Source organism: Bison bison, unplaced genomic scaffold (assembly GCF_000754665.1).
Source record: "Bison bison bison isolate TAMUID 2011002044 unplaced genomic scaffold, Bison_UMD1.0 scf7180017864498, whole genome shotgun sequence".
Lineage (NCBI taxonomy): Eukaryota > Metazoa > Chordata > Mammalia > Artiodactyla > Bovidae > Bison > Bison bison.
Genome location: NW_011495057.1, coordinates 5,633,340 through 5,654,314, shown reverse-complemented (window position 1 = coordinate 5,654,314; position 20,975 = coordinate 5,633,340). Strand labels below are relative to the sequence as shown.

At 36.1% G+C, this 20,975-nt stretch overlaps 1 protein-coding gene across 1 annotated transcript in view; it reads right to left on the bottom strand.

The window, feature by feature from the left end:
• Positions 1 to 20,975, bottom strand: part of TAF4B (TAF4b RNA polymerase II, TATA box binding protein (TBP)-associated factor, 105kDa) — a 110,675-nt gene that overhangs the window by 5,771 nt on the left and 83,929 nt on the right. The window contains exon 14 of the mRNA XM_010828943.1: positions 19,079 to 19,189. Within this exon, the coding sequence (XP_010827245.1) occupies positions 19,079 to 19,189 (111 nt within the window). The remainder of the gene's footprint in view (positions 1 to 19,078; positions 19,190 to 20,975) is intronic.

The window sequence follows — 20,975 nt, the reverse complement described above, 5'->3', positions numbered from 1 at the left end:
CGCTCAGTCATGTCCGACTCTTTGTGACCCCATGAATCGCAGCACACCAGGCCTCCCTGTCCATCACCAACTCCCGGAGTTCATTCAAACTCATGTGCATCAAGCGGTGATGCCATCCAGCCATCTCATCCTCTGTCATCCCCTTCTCCTCCTGTCTCCAGTCCCTCCCAGCATCAGGGTCTTTTCCAGTGAGTCAACTCTTTGCATGAGGTGGCCAAAGTATTGGAGTCTCAGCCTCAGCATCAGTCCTTCCAATGAATATTCTTCATTAAGTTGTTCAATTATATCAGTAAACAAAGTTTCATATTTTTAGAGGAACTTTTTTGATCTAATAAGGAACACTTGAACACTGTCAGTTATCAATAAGTAATTAAAAATAACCAATTATGCATATTTCTCATGCAGGTAGGTGCTGTGAGGTAAAACTTTTAAAAGTGTCTCTACCTATGTTTTCTTAAATGATGTTACTGCTATACTAGCGAATTCTAGCCCATGTACTAATTCAAGTCATCTGGGGGACTTCCTGGGTGGTCCAGTGGTTAAGAATCCATCTGCCAATGCAGGGAACATGGTTTTGATCCTGGTCTAGGAAGATTCTACGTGCTGTGGAGCAACTAAGCCTACATGCCACAACTACTGAGCCTGTGCACCCCTACGGTCCGTGCTCTGCAACAAGAGAAGCCACTGCAATGAGAAGCCCGGACCCTGCCTATATGCAGCAATGAAGACTCAGCAGAGTCAAAAATAAATTAATAAATAAATGAAAAAATTAAAATACAGAGGAGGATTGAATGGTGGTGCATATAGGTTGTCTCCTCCACAGTAACCTCAGAAAAATTACTTAACTTCTCTGTGTTTTAGTTTCCTAATCTGCAAAACAGGAATAGTAACTGAGATTATAAGACTGGCCTAAGGATTAAATAGGAACAATGCCTGGCATACAATATATTCTCTATAAATGTCATTTGTCAGTTTGGAGGCACTGTTTGTAAATTGGAAACAGTGTAACCCTAGTTCCAAGATCTTTCTTGCACCCCCTAGTTAAATCCAATTACACGTTCCTGCCTAAGTCCTATTCTTGTAAGTCCTGGTTAAAGAAATATCGATAATTTGTCCTGCCACCCCATCCGTGTCCCTCTTTGTGAAAATTTTAAATTTAAGTTGAGCTTTGAATGCTTAAAGCTACAAAGGAAACTAATGGGTATTACAGACATACAGCAAGTGGATGAAGGATGTGCCCTGGGACAGGAAGGTTTTCATGGGCTCCTCACATCAAATAGTGGAGGAGTGGCAGTGCTGCCTTACAGAACCAACCAGGCGTATCAGCACTATCTCCACAAGCCAATGTCCATTCCTTCCATTCTAGTCTCTGAATCGTAAGACCAAGAAAAACACAAACATGTCCTTGAATCTTAACAGTTAACCAGGAACAAAAGCTGGACATTTGTACCAGAAGGCAAAGAGCCATTATATTTCTCAGACTCTCTTGATCTTATTCTAACCCCATGTCACCATGGCAGCTCTTAAGGGATGACTCTAGTCTTAAACTTTAAGGAAAAATAAGAACCAGACGTAGGGAACAGCGAGTGGAAAGCAGATCTGGCTCCAGAACAAAAACGAAACACCTTCTAAGTCTTGGAAGCAAGGATAGATAAAAGTGTCCTGGACGTCTAGCTTTCGTGTAACAAGAACACTGAAAGTCTATACTAGAAGGCCTGAGCTTCCAGGCCTGAAGGGCAACACGGAGCAGAAGTTACGGATACTGAGCCGCGTTGTTGCCTGCCCTCTGCTGGTCAACAAGCAAAACTCTTGAAGTAATAGATCCTTCACCTCTATTACATTTATTTCAGAACACAGACAACCCTGCATGTTAATTTCCACCCTAGAATTTTGTCATCTCTAAGTTTCTGTGTTTCAGCAGTCTTTTACAGAAGTAATATGTCTAAATGGACTGATGTGACACGTAATCCTGGGTTCTGAATTCTAATTCTGGACTTCCACTGTGGCTCAGCTTGGTAAAGCTGAATTCTAATTCTAGCTGTGCAATTATGAGAGCTATAAAGACAATACTGGTTGCCCTGTGCTAATAACCACTCTCATCTTTACCTCCAAAAGAACACCATCTTAAATTCTAGACCTCATTGTTCAACTTCCTAATAAAGAATGCGGCAAATCATTTTTATTGTTGTTTAGTCACTCAGTTGTGTCAGACTCTTTTGCGAGTAGCCCGCCAGGCTCCTCTGTCCATGGGCTTTCCCAGGCAAGAATACTGGAGTATGTTGCCATTTCCTTCTCGAGGGGATCTTCCCAACCCAGGGATCAAACCTATGTTTCCTGCATTGGCAGGTGGATTCTTTACCAGAGGCTGGGGAAGACAGCTGTAAGTCATTACTTCTCCTGTTTTCCTCTTCTCTTTCTCACTTAAAGGAGTGGTAAAACCATTCACCTCCAATGCCTAAGCCAGAAAACTGGGTGTCACCCTCAAGCCTACCTTCTATATCCAAATTATCACTTCTTATTAGTTCTACCTCATTAATAGTTTCCAAATAATCCACATCTTTCTACATTTTCACTTCCATGCCTGAGATTACTTCATCAGCCTTCTAAGAAATCTTCCTATTTTCAGTATTAACAGTGTTCACACTGCAATGAGAATGATCTTTCTCAAATAAGTAATCTGGTAATACCATTTTCCTATTTAAAGCACTCCAGTGGCTAAAAATCTTCTCCAGGACCAAGTCCAAGTATCTAACCAAGACACAGTCAACCATGAGCATGACAAAGCTTCTCTCCACATTTTCATCTCTCATTTCCTTTTTACTACTCAAACTATTGATTATGCCATAGCATGTGTTCTCTAGTTTGTTTGAGAGAGTTACTTCTCTCCTCTTGGGATTCCTTCTCCAATCTCTGTCCAACCCTTGTATCACAGCACTTGACTAAGTTCTTCAAGACTCAACTCAGGTAACATGTTTTTCCAGTGTTACAAACACACTTAGCCCTGGCTGAGATGAGGGGCATCTCCCGGGGACTTCAGTGCTCTCTACTTTACCATCACATGTGTTCAATGCAACACAACTACCTAATAACTTGCCCACTCACTGGAAAGGAAGGACTTTGGACTTGTGAATATTTTATATATATGGCACTTCGCTGCTATCCAATCAACATGTACACTTCTGCACAAAGTATGACTCAATAATATCAGTTATGTGAATGACCAGAACAGTGAAAATGAGCCATACTATGGGCTTTTAAATCAAGATCCTGCTGCTATTCTTACCTTTAAGCCAAATAAATCTGGGAGAACACCTGAAAGGTAAAGTCTTTTGATGACTTGTTCTTCTACATTATTCATCCCCACAAAGCTGCCACCAGACGGTATTTACTCAAAAGGCTATTTTCTGTCACTTTCTCCAAAGAGTCAGCAAGTCTTCAACCCACCAAGTAATACAACACACAAGAACAGCAAGCAACCAAATAAATGTCAATTCTGAAAAGTGGTAACTTACTGCAAGCTGAAAAGCCTGTATCAGTAGGATTTTCCTCTTCATACTCTGGTTATTTTCTTTAACATTTAATTAAGACTCTTATAAAGTCCTCCAAAAACTCAAGTAATCTATGTCCAGAAACAAGTTTTATCTATTATTCTATGAGAATTTCTTTAAAGGATTGCCAGTAAAAGATTTTTCTTTCAGAGCCAGCTTTAATTTTATCCTTTCAGGATTGTAAATGTTTAAAAAAAAAAAAAAAAGCTACAGTATCTGTAAGGATTGCTGTGCCTCACAAGCAAAGATAGGTTTACCAGTATATTCAAATGTATTAATAGTAGCTTTGTTTAATTGAAACTCTGGTAATTCTAGAGTTGACTAATTGCATACAGACTGACAGAAAATGATACTAGAAAGAAATGAATTTACAGGGAAAATGAAAGAGCACTAGAAATGATAAATGTTAAAAAGCTGTTTTTATTTTCATAAATTCTTTAAGCGATATATGACCAAGTAATAACAATGTACTATGGAGGTTAAAACATACAGAAGTAAAACAGGTGAAGACAAATAACACAAAGGAGGGGAGGGATTTATATAATGGAATTCTACAGTTAAAAGGTTTTTACATGGTATGTGAAGTGGCATTCATTCAAGATTGAGTGTAAGCAGTTAACAATATTTACTGTACCTTTAGACAAATCTGTATAGCAACCATTAAAAAAAAACAAAAGAGGTATAGTTAAAAAGTTAAAAGAGGATATAGAATGGTATACTAAAACACTACTTGATTAACTCAAAAGATGAAAAGAATGGAGAAACAATAACAGCAACAAAAACAAGGACAAACAAATTAGCAATATGGTAGACTCAAATCAGCAGTAGCCAGCCACAGGACTGGAAAAGGTCAGTTTTCATTCCAATCCCAAAGAAAGGCAATGCCAAAGAATGCTCAAACTACAGCACAATTGCACTCATCTCACACACTAGTAAAGTAATGCTCAAAATTCTCCAAGCCAGGCTTCAGCAATATGTGAACCGTGAACTTCCTGATGTTCAAGCTGGTTTTAGAAAAGGCAGAGGAACCAGAGATCAAATTGCCAACATCTGCTGGCTCATCAAAAAAGCAAGAGAGTTCCAGAAAAACATCTATTTCTGCTTTATTGACTATGCCAAAGCCTTTGACTGTGTGGATCACAATAAACTGTGGAAAATTCTGAAAGAGACAGGAATACCAGACCACCTGATCTGCCTCTTGAGAAATCTGTATGCAGGTCAGGAAGCAACAGTTAGAACTGGACATGGAATAACAGACCGGTTCCAAATAGGAAAAGGAGTATGTCAAGGCTGTATACTGTCACCCTGCTTATTTAACTTCTATGCAGAATACATCATGAGAAACGCTGGACTGGAATAAACACAAGCTGGAATCAAGATTGGCGGGAGAAATATCAATAAGCTCAGATATGCAGATGACACCACCCTTATGGCAGAAAGTGAAGAGGAACTAAAAAGCCTCTTGATGAAAGTGAAAGTGGAGACTGAAAAAGTGGGCTTAAAGCTCAACATTCAGAAAATGAAGATCATGGCATCCGGTCCCATCACTTCATGGGAAATAGATGCGGAAACAATGGAAACAGTGTCAGACTTTATTTTTTTGAGCTCCAAAATCACTGCAGATGGTGACTGCAGCCATGAAATTAAAAGATGCTTACTCCTTGGAAGGAAAGTTATGACCAACCTAGATAGCATATTTAAAAGCAGAGACATTACTTTGCCAACAAAGGTTCGTCTAGTCAAGGCTATGGCTTTTCCTGTGGTCATGTATGGATGTGAGAGTTGGACTGTAAAGAAGGCTGAGTGCCGAAGAATTGATGCTTTTGAACTGTGGTGTTGGAGAAGACTCTTGAGAGTGCCTTGGACTGCAAGGAGATCCAACCTGTCCATTCTGAAGGAGATTAGCCCTGGGATTTCTTTGGAAGGAATGATGCTAAGGCTGAAACTCCAGTACTTTGGCCACCTCATGCGAAGAGTTGACTCATTGGAAAAGACTCTGATGCTGGGAGGGATTGGGGGCAGGAGGAGAATGGGACGACAGAGGATGAGATGGCTGGATGGCATCACTGACTCGATGGACGTTGAGTCTCAGTGAACTCCAGGAGTTGGTGATGGACAGGGAGGCCTGGCCTGCTGCGATTCATGGGGTTGCAGAGTCGGACATGACTGAGCTACTGAACTGAACTGAACTGAGACTCAAATCCAATCACAGTAATAACTGCATTAAATGTAAATGAACTCAATTGTCCAAATAAATTTTCATACTGGATACAAATTCAAAACTCAATTACGCACTACTTTAGGCGGCACTAATGATAAAGAACCCTGCTGCCAATGTAGGAGACGAAGAGATGCAGGTTTGATCCCTGGGAAGATCCCCTGGAGGAGGGCACAGCAACCCACTCTAGCATTCTTGCCTGGAGAACCCCATGGACAGAGGATATGACTGAAAGGTCTATAGGGAGGCAAAGAGTCCACGACTGAAGTGACTTAGCCCTAGCCAAGAGAAACCAGCTTTAAATAAAGACACAGATAGGCTGGAAGTAAAAGAACGGAGAAATGATAAATCATGAAAATACTAAGCATAAGAAGTGCTGGTGTGATATATGAATTTATCTCAACTAAAAATACAAACAAAAAAAATTTTTTTTAATAAAAATACAAACAAGTGGCACAGTCTGATAAGTCAAACAAACAAGTTGTAGTAAACATTTCAGTAACAACTTATATTTACTGTTTTCAAAACTGTCTACAATTCTTAGTAAAAATTGCATAAATAGAAATTCAAGAACATATTCTAACTAGGTACTGCTGCAATACTTAAGGCAGATACACTGTTTTCCATGAAAACCTGGGTTTTAACTGACAACATTAATTGAAAATCTGAATATTTTATTTAGGAATATTTCACAGAGAAATTTAGGGTTATTTTAACTAAGTAAATACTTGTATTACTGTTTTCTCTTTTCTTTATTCTTGTGTTTTTATGTTTTTTTCTCTCCTTTACTATCTTTTAAAGGGGATTTGGGAAGGATGAAAGATAAACCCATAATGTGCAATTCAACTTATTTCACAGGCAGTCCCTGAAGATAGCTGATAAAGAGTCAGCCTTTGAATCTCTGGAAAATTTTAAAGATCCAACTAAAATTCAGATTTATGTTTAAGTCATTTATGAAAAAGAGGCAGATTTGTTAATGAAAGTGTGAACAAAATTAAATGTGAAAAAATATACCTCAAAACATAAAAAGCTTCTTTATCTAAAATGATACATGCTCTCAATTCTAATGTAGCTACATGATATTTATAGAAACAAACCTGTTAAAATATCTAATTCTGTTTGTCCCCTAGTAGATTTTAAACTGCTGTGTTCCCCGAATCATTTCATGCTTAATATTTCAATTCTAATCTACCTACACCCTCAAATCATGAAAACTAGTAAATATGGTAAACAAAATAACATCTATGTAAGACTGATTGTTCAAATACCCTGAAGAATTCAACTCGGTTGTCTGTTTCAAAATACACCCATTTCTAAGGTATGAAAAAAACTGTCCATAAATTATTTTTAATGCTTAAATAAAATTTCAAAAATCCAAGTATTCTCCTTATAGGCTATCTTAGAGGTTGTTCACACTCCTGCACCATGTTCCATACATAAACAGAACCTCAACCTTTGAAGAGGGCAGAGAGAAGTGGCATAGATACAATAAATGAAAAGTTGCAGAAACTGGAACATTTTGAAATGTCTGATCACATCTGTTACTAACAAATGGATGGGAAAATAGGCATTCACGCAGTGGTGGAAACTGGCATAAACTTCTTGGAAATTAACATGGAAATATTTATTAAAATTTAAGATGTGAATATCCTTTGACCCAGAAGTCCCACTTCTAGAAATCAAGTCAGCAAAATAAATGGGTACATGATGACAGAGAATGCTAACTATTTATAATAAACAAATGAAAATATTTTAAATGTCTATCAGTGGATAACAGAATTGGCACAAAAGTATATAACCAACACAGGAAAATGTCCATATACACTGTTTCACAAGTTGTAAAATAGTACTTTTAGGATGATCCCATTATAGTGGTTAAGAGTACAGACAAACATCAAATTTTTTGATATGTATCTGGGGTTCTCTACTTACTAACTGTGGAACTCTGGAAAAGTCATCTTCCTTATACCTGAATTTTTTCATTTAGAGAAAATAATAGTAGAGGAGTTAACAAAAACTAACAAAGATAATACATTCTAAGTGCTTGATAAAAGTAAACTATAGTTATTAATACGCAATTTGTGTGTGTGTGTATATATATATATTTGATCATAGGTATGGAATTGCGAATACCTGATAGATTTTCATCTATGAAAATGGCAAGTTGATAGGGTTTAACCTAATATATGCATGGATATTTCTGGAAAGGGTAACTCAAGAAACATGAGTTGTTTTTAATACTTTTATATCATTTTGACATTTTTCAACGTGATCAGAGTTAACACTCCTTCTCCCAAATAAAAAGCTATTTACTCTCGCAGACACAGGAGACCTCTTTCTTACCCCCTCAATCAATAATCCACCTTTTGATTATACTCTTCTGGAAATTGTTTCTTCTTCATTTCATAAGAAACTTGTAGGTACTGGAAAGGATCTTAAGAGATTACATACCTAAGTAAACTTATACTAGTTTAAACAATGGAAGAAAGTTACCACTGAAATCTGCCTAATATTACATTCTAAAGAGCTTTGGTTTTAATAATTCTATATAACTATCCTTATATAAAGGTGGGAGGGAATTGAGAAGAAAAGTCAAGAAATGAAAACAAAATCATATTTTCTGACAGGTACAAAGAAATCTGTGGGCACTCTGTGTTTGAGACCACAGGCCTAGTGCTTTGAAAGCCCTAGCATGCTCCGTGTTGAAATGATTCTTTTATTTTAAATGTATTTATTTATTTATTTACTTGGCTATGCCAGGTCTTAGTCGTGGCACGTGGGATTTAGTTTCCTGACCAGAGATTGAACCCAAGCCCCCTGCACTAGAAGCTTGGAGTCTTAGCTCCTGGACTACCAGGAAGTCCCTGAAATGATTCTTGGAAAAGTAGTAATTAGGAATTCTCCTAATTCTAGTAATAAAATCCAGAAATTCCCTAACCATCTTCTCCGAAGACAAAGCAATGGAACCCATCTCACTCTGCCTCCTGATGTTTCCTCTTATCTGACAGACACACACGAACCACCATAGTTCCATTTGTTCTTGGACAGAACACTTTCTGGTACCATCATTACCTTTCCAGGATGTTCCACCTTTCCCAGACTTCACTTGTGGCTATGAGCAGGAAGTTGCTGCTAAGTCCTTGTTTTAAAAAACAGGTACATTGTTACCTGGCACTTAACTAGCTAATTTTCACTTCCTTGAAGGGGCATACCAGCAAGGAACAGAAATAATGGGAAGGGGACAGGAAATACTGTTGTTAGGATTAGCATGGAGGGAATAAAATGGCTACCTATCACAAAGATTTCTTCAGAATCTCGGAGATAGTTCTTGGGGTTCACTAAGCTATTCTTTCATTGAATAGGTGCAGGCATCCTAAGACACTGAGGTGTTGTTATTTAGTGTTGCTAAGTCATGTTACTCTTTCCAATCCTGTGGACTGTAGCCTGCCAGGCTCCTCTGTCTATGGGACTGTCCAGGCAAGAATACTGGAGTGGGTTGATATTTCTTTCTCCAGGGGAATCTTCCCAACTCAGGGATTGAACCTGCCTCTCCTACATTGGCAGGTGGATTCTATACCACTGAGCCACAGGGGAAGCTCAAGACACTGAGGATTTAATATTATATCATGAGGAAGGGAAAATGTTTGTGCCACTATGATTCTGGTAAATTTTTTCTCAGGTATATTCAAATTAGTAGAATGCTCAAGTGATTTCAGGCTATCTATGAAGTGATTCGGAGAAGGCGATGGCACCCACTCCAGTACTCTTGCCTGGAAAATCCTATGGACAGAGGAGTCTGATGGGCTGCAGTCCATGGGGTTGCGAAGAGTCGGACACGACTAGGCGACTTCACTTTAACTTTTCACTCCAAGAACCCACTCCAGTGTTCTTGCCTGGAGTCTTCTGAAAATTCCCTTCCCTCTCCATACCCTGTTGCCCCTCAAATCAAAGTACTCTAATACTTTAAACATCAAATTGGAGCTAAAGAGAAGGGCAGGTTGCTACAATAGATACTATCACAAGACTCCCAAGTTCTGAACAAAAAAGTTCCAATAATATCTATAGCAAACTGTTACGAAACACTATTTGAAGTATAGTATTTTTTCAAAAGTTCAACTCTAAATACACATAAAAATTAATATAACTTTTTCAGAAATCACACTTCTGTAAGCTATGGCATGAAACATTCTTGCCAATGGAATTCAATACCCTATTTCTCTTTCCCTTTTTTTACTTACTGTCATATTCCTAATGCTTAGAACAATTCCTGGCATATAAGCAGGTAAATATGGACTCCAATATTTCTTTTTTTTTAAAATTTATTTATTTGTAATTGAAGCATAATTTCTTTATGGTATTGTCAACATACTATTTTAAAATGGTCCTTTCTCACCTTTTTTCCCCTATATGTCTACTCACAAAATACTGCAATGTGATGATTTCTATTATTAATGTTACAGAGAGACCATTAACCAATAAACGGTTAACCATACAGATTTACAGTTCTGCTGTAGAATCATTTTATAGGTTCTGTCCAAATAAAATTTGCTTGGCTAATAATATTTAAAGAATCCTTGGTTTAATAATAGTTACAAGTCTGCTTAAATGAAATGCCTTATTTTGAAGGTATACACACTTAAAAAGTACAATAAAGAAGAAATGAATTTTAGGGATGTACCTTTAATACCTGGGAGAAATAGAAAAACTGTTATCATTCTCTGACATTCATTTCTGAATTAGAATTCAATTGTGAAAAAAATATATTTGTCTGAAAGCAATTCTGATTCAATAAAATTTGTATTTATTACTAAGCAAAGTTTCCCTTCTCTTCCCTTCTCTTCCCCTTCTCTTCCCCTAAAATCTTCAAAATTTTACAGGGCAGTACTCTAACCAGCTTCTAGACAGAAAGAGTATACACTTATCTATGTGGCAATAATTTCTTTGCTTTGTTTAGCAAACGAACACTCTTTAAAGAAACACATATTAGGCATATAAATACTATAAGCACCATGTAGTCGATCTGACATTTTAACCACTTAATCTTAAAAGAAATACCAGCATTTTCAAGCCAATGTGTTAGAAGGTCAAAACAAAATCTATCTTTATTTTCAACAAAATAAATATTGTTACGATGGCTGGATCATTAATAAGTTAGGTAAACTATTTGAAAGTATTGCTAATCGACAAATCAAGGAAGAAGTCAAAAAGGAAATAAAAATATGCATAAAAACAAATGAAAATGAAAACAACAATCCAAAACTTATGGGATTCAGTAAAAGCAGTGCTAAGGGGAAGGTTCATAGCAATACAAGCTTACATCAAGAAACAAGAGAAAAATCAAATAAATAACCTAACTTTACACTTAAAGTAACTAAAAAAAGAAGAAATGAAGAACCCCAGGGTTAGTAGAAGGAAAGAAATCATAAAAATTAGAGCAGAAATAAATGAAAAAGAAACAAAGGAGACTAAAGCAAAAATCAACGAAACTGAAAACTGGTTCTTTGAGAAGATAAATAAAATAGACAAACCATTAGCCATACTCATCAAGAGAAAAAGGGAGAAGAATCAAATCAACAAAATTAGAAATGAAAATGGAGAAATCACAACCAACAACACAGAAATACAAAGGGTCATAAGCAACTATATGCCACTAGAATGGACAACTTGGAAGAAATGGATGAACTCTTAGAAAAGTATAACCGTCCAAAACTGAACCAGGAAAAAAAAGAAAATCTTAACAGACCTAACATATACACAGAAATTGAAACTGTAATAAAAAATCTTCCAACAAACAAAAAGCCCAGGACCAGATGGCTTCACAGGTGAATTAGACCAAAAATTAAAAGAGCCAACACCTATCCTACTCAAACTCTTCCAGAAAATTGCAGAGGAAGGTAAACGCCCAAACTCATTCTATGAGGCCACCATCACCCTAATAACAAAACCTGACAAAGATGCCACAAAAAAAGAAAACTACAGGCCAATATCACTGATGAACATAGATGCAAAAATCCTCAACAAAATTCTAGCGAACAGAATCCAACAACATATTAAAAAGATCATGCATCATGACCAAGTGGGCTTAATCCCAGGGATGCAAGGATTCTTCAAGATTTACAAAGCAATCAATGTGATATATACACCACATGAACAAATTGAAACATAAAAACCATATGAATATCTCAATAGATTCAGAGAAAGCCTTTGACAAAATTCAACACCCATTTATGATGAAAACTCTCCAGAAAGCAGGCACAGAAGGAACATACTTCAACATAATAAAAACCATATATGATAAATCCACAGCAAACATTACCCTCGATGGTGAAAAATTGAAAGCATTTCTCCTAAATTCAGGAACAAGACAAGGGTGCCCACTCTCACCACTATTGTTCAACATAGTTTTGGTAGTTCTGGCCATAGCAATCAGAGAAGAAAAAGAAATAAAAGGAATCCAGATTGGAAAAGAAGTAAAACTCTCATTGTTTGCAGATGACATGATCCTCTACATAGAAAACCCTAAAGACACCACCAGAAAATTACTAGAGCTAATCAATGAATATAGTAAAGTTGCAGGATATAAAATTAATACAAAGAAATGCCTTGCATTCCTATATACTAACAATGAGAAAACAGAAAGCAAAATTAAGGAAACAATCCCATTCACCATTGAGATGAAAAGAATAAAATACTTAGGAATAAATCTACTGAAAGAAACAAAAGACCTGTATATAGAAAACTATGAAATACTGATGAAAGAAATCAAAGATGACACAAATTGATGGAGAAATATACCATGTTCATGGATCAGAAGAATAAATACAGTGAAAAGAGTATACTACCCAAAGCAATCTACAGATTCAATGCAATCCCTATCAAGCTCCCAATGGTATTTTTCAGAGAACTAGAACAAAAAATTTCACAATTTGTATGGAAATACAAAAAACCTCGAATAGCCAAAGCAATCTTGAGAAAGAATGGACCTGGAGGAATCAACCTGCCTGACTTCAGACTATACTACAAAGCTATGATCATCAAGACAATATGGTCCTGGCACAAAGACAGAAATAAAGATCAATGGAACAAAACAGAAAGCCCAGAGATAAATCCACACACCTATGGACACCTTATGTTTGACAGAAGAGGCAAGAATATACAATGGGGAAAAGACAATCTCTTTAGCAAGTGGTGCTGGGAAACCACCTGTAAAGTGGTCAACCACCTGTAAAAGAATGAAACTAGAACACTTTCTAACACCATACACAAAAATAAACTCAAAATGGATTAAAGATCTAAACCTAAGACTAGAAACTATAAAACTCCTAGAGGAAGACATAGGCAAAACACACTCCGACATAAATCACAGCAAGATCCTCTATGACCCACCTCCCAGAGAATGGAAATAAAAGCAAAAATAAACAAATGGGACCTAATTAAACCTAAAAGCTTTTTCACAACGAAGGAAACTATAAGCAGGGTGAAAAGACAGGGTTCAGAATGGGAGAAAGTAATAGCAAATGAAGAAACTGACAAATAATTAACCTCAAAAATGTATGAGCATCTTGTTCAACTCAATACCAGAAAAATAAATGACCCGATCAAAAAATGGGCCAAAGAACTAAACAGACGTTTCTCCAAAGAAGACATACAGATGGCTAAAAAACATATGAAAAGATACTCACTATCACTCATTATCAGAGAAATGCAAATCAAAACCACAATGAGGAACCATCTCATACTGGTCAGAATGGCTGCTATCAAAAAGTCTACAAACGATAAATGCTGGAGAGGGTGTGGAGAAAAGGGAACCCTCTTACACTGTTGGTGGGAATGCAAACTAGTATAGCCACTATGGAGAACAGTGTGGAGATTCCTTAAAAAAACTGGAAATAGAACTGCCATAGGACCCAGCAATCCCACTGCTGGGCATACACACTGAGGAAACCATAATTGAAAGAGACACGTGTACCCCAACGTTCATTGCAGCACTGTCTACAATAGCTAGGACATGGAAGCAACCTAGATGTCCATCAGCAGATGAATGGATAAGAAAGCTGTGGTACACAATGGAATATTACTCAGCTATTAAAAAGAAAGCATTTGAATCAGTTCTAATGAGGTAGATGAAACTGGAGCCTATTATACAGAGTGAAGTAGTCAGCAAGAAAAACACCAATACAGTACATTGACACCTATATATGGACTTTAGAAAGATGGTAATGATGACCCTATACATGAGACAGCAAAAGAGACACAGATATAAAGAACAGACTTTTGGACTCTGTTTTGAGAAGGCAAGGGTGGGATGATTTGAGAGAATAGCACTGAAACATTTATATTACCATATGTGAAATAGATCAGCAGTCCAAGTTTGATGCATGAAACAGGGCACTCAAAGCCGGGGCACTGGGACAACCCAGAGGGATGGGATAGGGAGGGAGGTGGGAGCGGGGTTCAGGATGGGGGACACATGTACACCCATGGCTGATTCATGTCAATGTATGGCAAAACCCACCAAAATACTGTAAAGTAATTAGCCTCCAATTAATATAAATAAAAATTTTAAAAAGTACTGCTAATCCAAAAAAGAGATTCTTTCTAATCCAAGGACCTAAAATTAATGGAGGAAGTAAAGTTATTCAGGACTTAACATTCCAAAGACATCACCTAAGCAATATATATACAAAACACAAACATGCAAACATTCTAAATCTTTAAGTAGGTTCTAAATTACCACATAGGTATCTATACAGTCTATATTAATCTAAGAACTGATTTCATACACTTCAATGCACAGAAGTAAATTAAGGAGAAATTAAATACTCCAAAGTAGCAAATTTTAACAGTCCCCCTCCCTTAGATGCAACAGGCTTATGGAATAAATAGTTGGTTCTAAATGATAATTGGTACTTGTTGCTTTTTGCCAGAGTAACACCCGGAGACGGTGGCTGATGCTATTCAACTCTAGCAAGACTTCTGAGAATATTAAATGTAAATCTACATAGAAGATAGTTTAATATATAAATTGTACAACTAGAAAGATTTTTGAAGGCTAAGAGGGAGTTTTGCATAACAAAAAAAAAGTCTAAAGGAAGAAGGTCTAAACAAATTTCTCCAAATTTACTTTTGTTGATTCGTTATCAACAAAAATGATAAGCTATGAATGCTGAATGTTCTAAGTTTAATTCTCTGAAATTTATATTTTTAAAAATTGCCACTACTTTATGCAGCGTTCCAAACTGAAAGCTCTCCCCTTCGGTACTAGAAAAACCTGCATTTGAACCAAGGATTTACTCCTCAAAGAGCAAGACTCCACCCCACTCCCCTCTGGGATTTTATGCTTATTCCAGCAAATTCAGACCAAACAGGTAACATTTCAGGTTTCCATCTATAAAGAAAGAGGCAGACACTAAGTAGACCCTCAATTTTTAGGTACAGAGTAATAAAAATATAAATGGTTTCAAATATCAATTTTGTGTTATTTGTGAGAATAAAAAAATCAAATTGTTAAAGGGTTTTTAACAATCCTGATTCATGCAATTTAAGCGACTGGAGGGGCAAATCAATCAGCAGTCTATGTAAACACTGAAAGAGCATATAGGAAGGTTCTCTCCAGTTTCCCATTTTTCAAAGAAAATTGCCTTTAAAGTTAAAACACCATGAATACAAATCAACACAAAAAAGTAGTTTTCAGCTAATTTCAAAATAAGGATTGTACTAAAATGTCACCAACTCATTAAAGAAATGGACATTTTCAATTCAAGTTGGATTACTTAAAGTACTGGCTGTTTATAGTTCAGAAAAAGTCTGACAACGATCTAAGTTAAAAATACAGGAATAAAGGGGAAAATATATGTGCCTAAATTCTCAAAACTGAAGAAGCACCAAGGAAACAAACACTTCAATATATTTATAGCCAAGTTAGAACATATATCTGTTTTGAAATTTAAAAATTAAAAATTTAAATTTAAATTTCTATTAAATAAATAAAAATTAAATAAATTTCCATTTTAATACTGATATAAACTGATTTTTTTTAAATCACCGTTTTGAATATCAATAGTACATTTCATTTCTGCCCCCTGTAACCTATAGACTTTCTCAGATTCAAACATACAATAAATGAAAAGTACTTTACAATCTCTGATTATTAGAAACCAGGGAACCTTTAATGTTTCTGAGATTTGTGACAAACTCAAATGACACATAAAAATGAAGCTTTGAAAAAATTAATCAAAAAGTAGGGCAGGAACTCAGACATTCCTGTATCTTTCTCAAAGGAGTTATGATATTATAAAGAATAACTACGTGGATGAAGAAATTTACAAATAACTGTTCTTGCCAAAAAGAAAAAAGTATGCTAACGAGGCCATATTTATAGGAATGTGCTTAATGATGAAAGAGCATGCCCCACTTTTAATAAAATATTTGCACACATTTATATACAAATAGACCAATAATAAAGGACAGTGGGTTGTCCTGTGGTAGAGAAGTAGGAACATAAAAATTTCTACTGGACTAGTTTTACCATATTTTTAAAATATACTAAGATTTGGAACCTCAAGGTCACAAAAAGACAAATACTGTATGATTCATTCCACTTACATGAGGAAGCTAAGTAATCAAATTACAGAATCAAAGTAGAGTGTTGCTTACCAGGGGCTGGGAAAGGGGAAGATGGGGAGTTATTCAATGGGTATAGAGTTTCAGTTTTGCAAGATGAAAAAGTTCTGCGGGTATGGGGTGCAGCAATGTGAATATGCTTACCACCACTGATCTGTGCACATAAAAATGGTTGAGATGGTTAAGAAAAAAAGATTTGGCAGCAATACATAAATAATCATAAACAGATAAAAATAATCTATAAACAGTAGACTGGTCCCATGCACTTATATGCAGCTACTAGCCACGTGTGCCTATTAAAATTTACATGAACTTTTTAAAGTTAAAATTTCATTTCCTCAATCACAGTAGCCATAGCTCAACTGCTCAACAGTCGTTATGTAGCTGTTGAGGGCAGCTCAGACTCCGTAAGTGTTCATCACAGGAAGTTCTATTAGATAGCACTGGGTCAGACTCAAATATATACGGGAATTTGTATTTGACACAAAACTGTCTGTGATAAAGGTGGCACAACCAATCAGTGGGGAAAGAATTACCGAGGAAACAGAGTTGGGACAGTCTGCTTGTCTGGAGAACGAGGAGGCAGAAAGTGAGTAAAGCTAAAAGCAGATCTCACCTATTATTCCGAGCAAACTCTGAATGAATCAGAGACTTATACTTTAAAGCTGAAATGATAAAAGGACTAACTCATAAGTCTAATTATTAAGAAAGGGCTTTCCAAACACAATGGAATTCGAGAAGGACAAAAGAAAATGACTGATTTTTTTTTTAATTTAACAAAATACAAACTTTCATATGAATAAAGCCCAGACAAACTGAAAAAAAAGTGAAGGGGGGTGTGGAGTGTTCCATTTTTTTAAATCTATTAAAAAATATAACATAGGGGGGAGAAAATAAATTGAAAGTGTCAATATACCCATGAAAAAATTGCTCAATTTCACTTGGAATTTAAACACTATTAAAAATTGCACTTCCAGTCATCGGATGGAAAAGATTATCCCCAGGGTTAATGACTGTGTGGAAAAACAGGCATGAATGGATGCAAAACCTGATACAAATCTTTAGGGGGCAATTTAAAAATATTTATCAAAAGTGAAAAGCAACAAATAATTTATGGGTAAAATGATACTGAATCTAGGATTGTGTTGAAAATAACCTGAGGAGTAAAAAACTTACCTGAGAAAGTTGGTGCAGATATAAATAAAACAAAATTTGGCATAAAATGATAGTAGTTGCATGGGGATGGTAAGTATGTAGGGGATTCATTATACTACTCTATCTTTGAATATGTTTTAATTTTTCCAAAGTTGTTCCTATCATGCACTCTTTAACCCAGGAATTTCATTTTTAGGAATTTAGCTTATAGATACACTGAACAAGTACAACAGTGGAAGTACAAGGACACTCTCTGAGGTAACAGAAGCATCTGGAAGCAACCTAAATTTCCATTAGAGAACTGGCTAAATAGATTGTTTATCTAAACAAAGTGATGTAACATACCTTTAAAAAAATGGAGGTAAATTATATGAGAGAGATTATGGAAAAGGGGAAAAGTATCAAGAGCAGAACAACAGATACAATTTGATTGCATTTGGTAAAAACAAAATCAAATGTGAATTTGTGAAGGCACATGAGATACACATCTATATTCATAATAAATTCTATGAGGATATGTGAGAATCTGAACGGTGGTTACATCTGGTTGGGCAGGGGATGGGGGACTAGAAATCTGGGAGGGGGAAACTCATCTTTTTCAAACATTTTTATACTATGAATTTTTTTGCATGTGAACGTATTATATCCATTACATTTTTATTAATAAAAAGAACTAGACTTTTAAAATCTTTCCTCTACAGAGATGACTATCATTTATCAGGAACTGTTAATGTTTTGGGTCAGCTGGGAAGAGCTTGTCCCAGAGCACATTTAAGTTTTATAGAGCAGAACAGAGGAGCCACAGTTTCTTTATTACTGACCCAACCCAGGGCTCTTTCTCACTCTTGTATCTTAGCCCCAATGACCAATCTGAAAATCTAGCATTATAGATTAATTAATCTAGAATAATCGCTCTAAAGATGTAAGATCCTTCCTTGGTGTTAATCAAACAATTAATGATATTTACTGAATATATATTAATATGTACCTGGTCCTGTGGGAGATTCAAAGGAAAAGGATTACAGTCTTGCTCAAGAAGTTCATAATCTCTCATAATAAACCGAAGAGAAAATACTCATGTGAGGAGCAGAGAACGGTTAATGCCATGCAAACACATTACATGCAGAGAAAAAGAGAAGTTAGTGTGGGTACGCAGAATAAAGTCATGGTAGAAAAAAGAGGGCAGACTTGATCTTAACAGATGAGCTGGATTTAGACACCCAGCGAGGAGAAAATTATATAAAACTGCCTGGAAGAATGTACAGGAAAAATCTGAGATAGTGAAACTCAGTATGACCAGTGGTGGGGGACGGGAAGAAGTATAAAACAAGTAGTAAGTTGGAGGAAAGTTCAAGGTGATACATATTTTTACGAACAAGCAAAAATTAAGATTTTATAAAATAGGCAAAGGAGAGCTTTAACCAGCATTTGGCAGCAACAGTGTGCAAGGCAGAGTAAATTATCTGCATTCTTTGTTTCCTTTAGGCCTGCTTTTTTGACATGACAAATAAAAGGACAAACTTTGTTTCCATACCTCACTTCCAGACCCGGACTCTAGTGGTCTCTTCTTCCTTGGTCCAATAGCCGCAAGAGCTGTGAGATTAGCATCTCTCTGCTGTATCTGTGCAAGCTCCAACTGTTGTAACTGGAAGACAGAATTAAAAAAAAAAAAAAAAATCGGTGTTTACACACAGCCATGCTCAGAGAGGGGAAAGAAACTGACCACTAAGCCCACTTCTCTGTTCTTTCCCAAATACGTGACAGTGCAAAATAAATATCAGACCAAAATAAGTATCAGATTTCCCTGACAGCCAAGTGTACATCATATTCTGATTCCTTTCCTCTGATAAACTCTTTAGTCCTGAATCTCTAAACAGAAGAGGCAGAATTCAGGTAAGGAAGAAGTACAGAATAGAACAGAAGACAGACATCTAGAGCTTAATCTCTCCATAAGTTTAAGCACAGATAAGAAATGCCTAAAGAGTAAGTTGAACCGTAAACTGTAGTGAAAGCGGCCAAACTACAGTCAAACTTTTCAGATTAAAAGTGAATTACAGTTGACCCGTGAACAATGAATGTGGGGTTAGAGGTGCTATCTATGCAGTAGAAAATTTACATGTAACTTATAGTTGGCGTTCCATATACCTTATAACAAACATATAACTAAATTAAAGAATCTGCCTGCAAGTAGGAGACGGGGTTCTAACTCTGGGTCAGGAAGACCCCCTGGAGAAGGGAATGGCTCCCCACTCCAGTATTCTTGCCTGGAGAATTCTATGGACAGAGGAGTCTGGCGGGATACAGTCTATGGGGACGCAAAGAGTTGGACATGACTGAGCAGCTAATACACAACGCATAATTAAATTTACATATAACTTATAGAGGTTTCTGCATATCTATGTATCCATTAACTCAATGAACTGCAAGTCATGTAGTACTAGGTACTCAGTGAAAAAAATATACACTTAAGTGAATCCACACAGTTCAAACCTGTGTTGTTCAAAGGTCAACTGTACTTAAAAATGGATAGTTTTTATGTATTATAGGAAATAGTTCTATATGATTTAAAAGCACTTCCTTAACATTAATTCATTTAATCCTTACAATCACATTGAAAGGTATATATTGTTATAACAACATGAAAAGTATACATGTACTTTTTTTTTAAACTAAGGGAGACAGTGAGGCTTTAAAGAGGTTGGGAAAACATCATAAAGGTCACACAAATAATAAGTGATAAAAACGGAACTCAGAGCCATAAAAACCTTTTCAATATATCACACTTTTTATGGATTTACTCTATATTTATCTTCACGTGAAAAATTGAAAGTGAGTGTACTGCTATTACTATGGTTAACCAGAATGATGAAATCTACAAGGTATAATTTTTTGATATTTGGGCACTAAGCTGTACACAGTATCTATCAAAGATGTTCTATTAAGGTAAATAATATAATTGAGAAATAAATGCATGAAACACTGCATCATTTCACCAAGGCAAGTGTCAAACGGTATTCTTTTTTTAAAAAGAAAACAAAGTAAAGAAGTCAAAATAAAATATCACTACACAGATCCTTGGGCTTTTCCAGAAGAGAAATAATGTTCAATTCCTACCAAAAATCTTGTTACTGTGGAGAAAAAGGGAGAAAGAACTAGGTAGTGATTGCTAGATAAATATTCAAACAAGATCAGACTCCAAAATAGTCAACTGAAGTAACCTACTGGGGAACCATAAATATATCCTGAGAGTATTCTTCTAAAAGAGCACTAACCAAATTTTTAACACTGAAAAAAAAAAAAAAAAAGACCAGATAAAAGCAGGAAACAGTTTGGAATGAAGTAGGCCATCTCAGAGAGATAACTTCAAATTACTTTATAATATCAAAGGAAAGACAAAGAACAAGCCAGTAAGCTATAGGTAACTGAGTCTA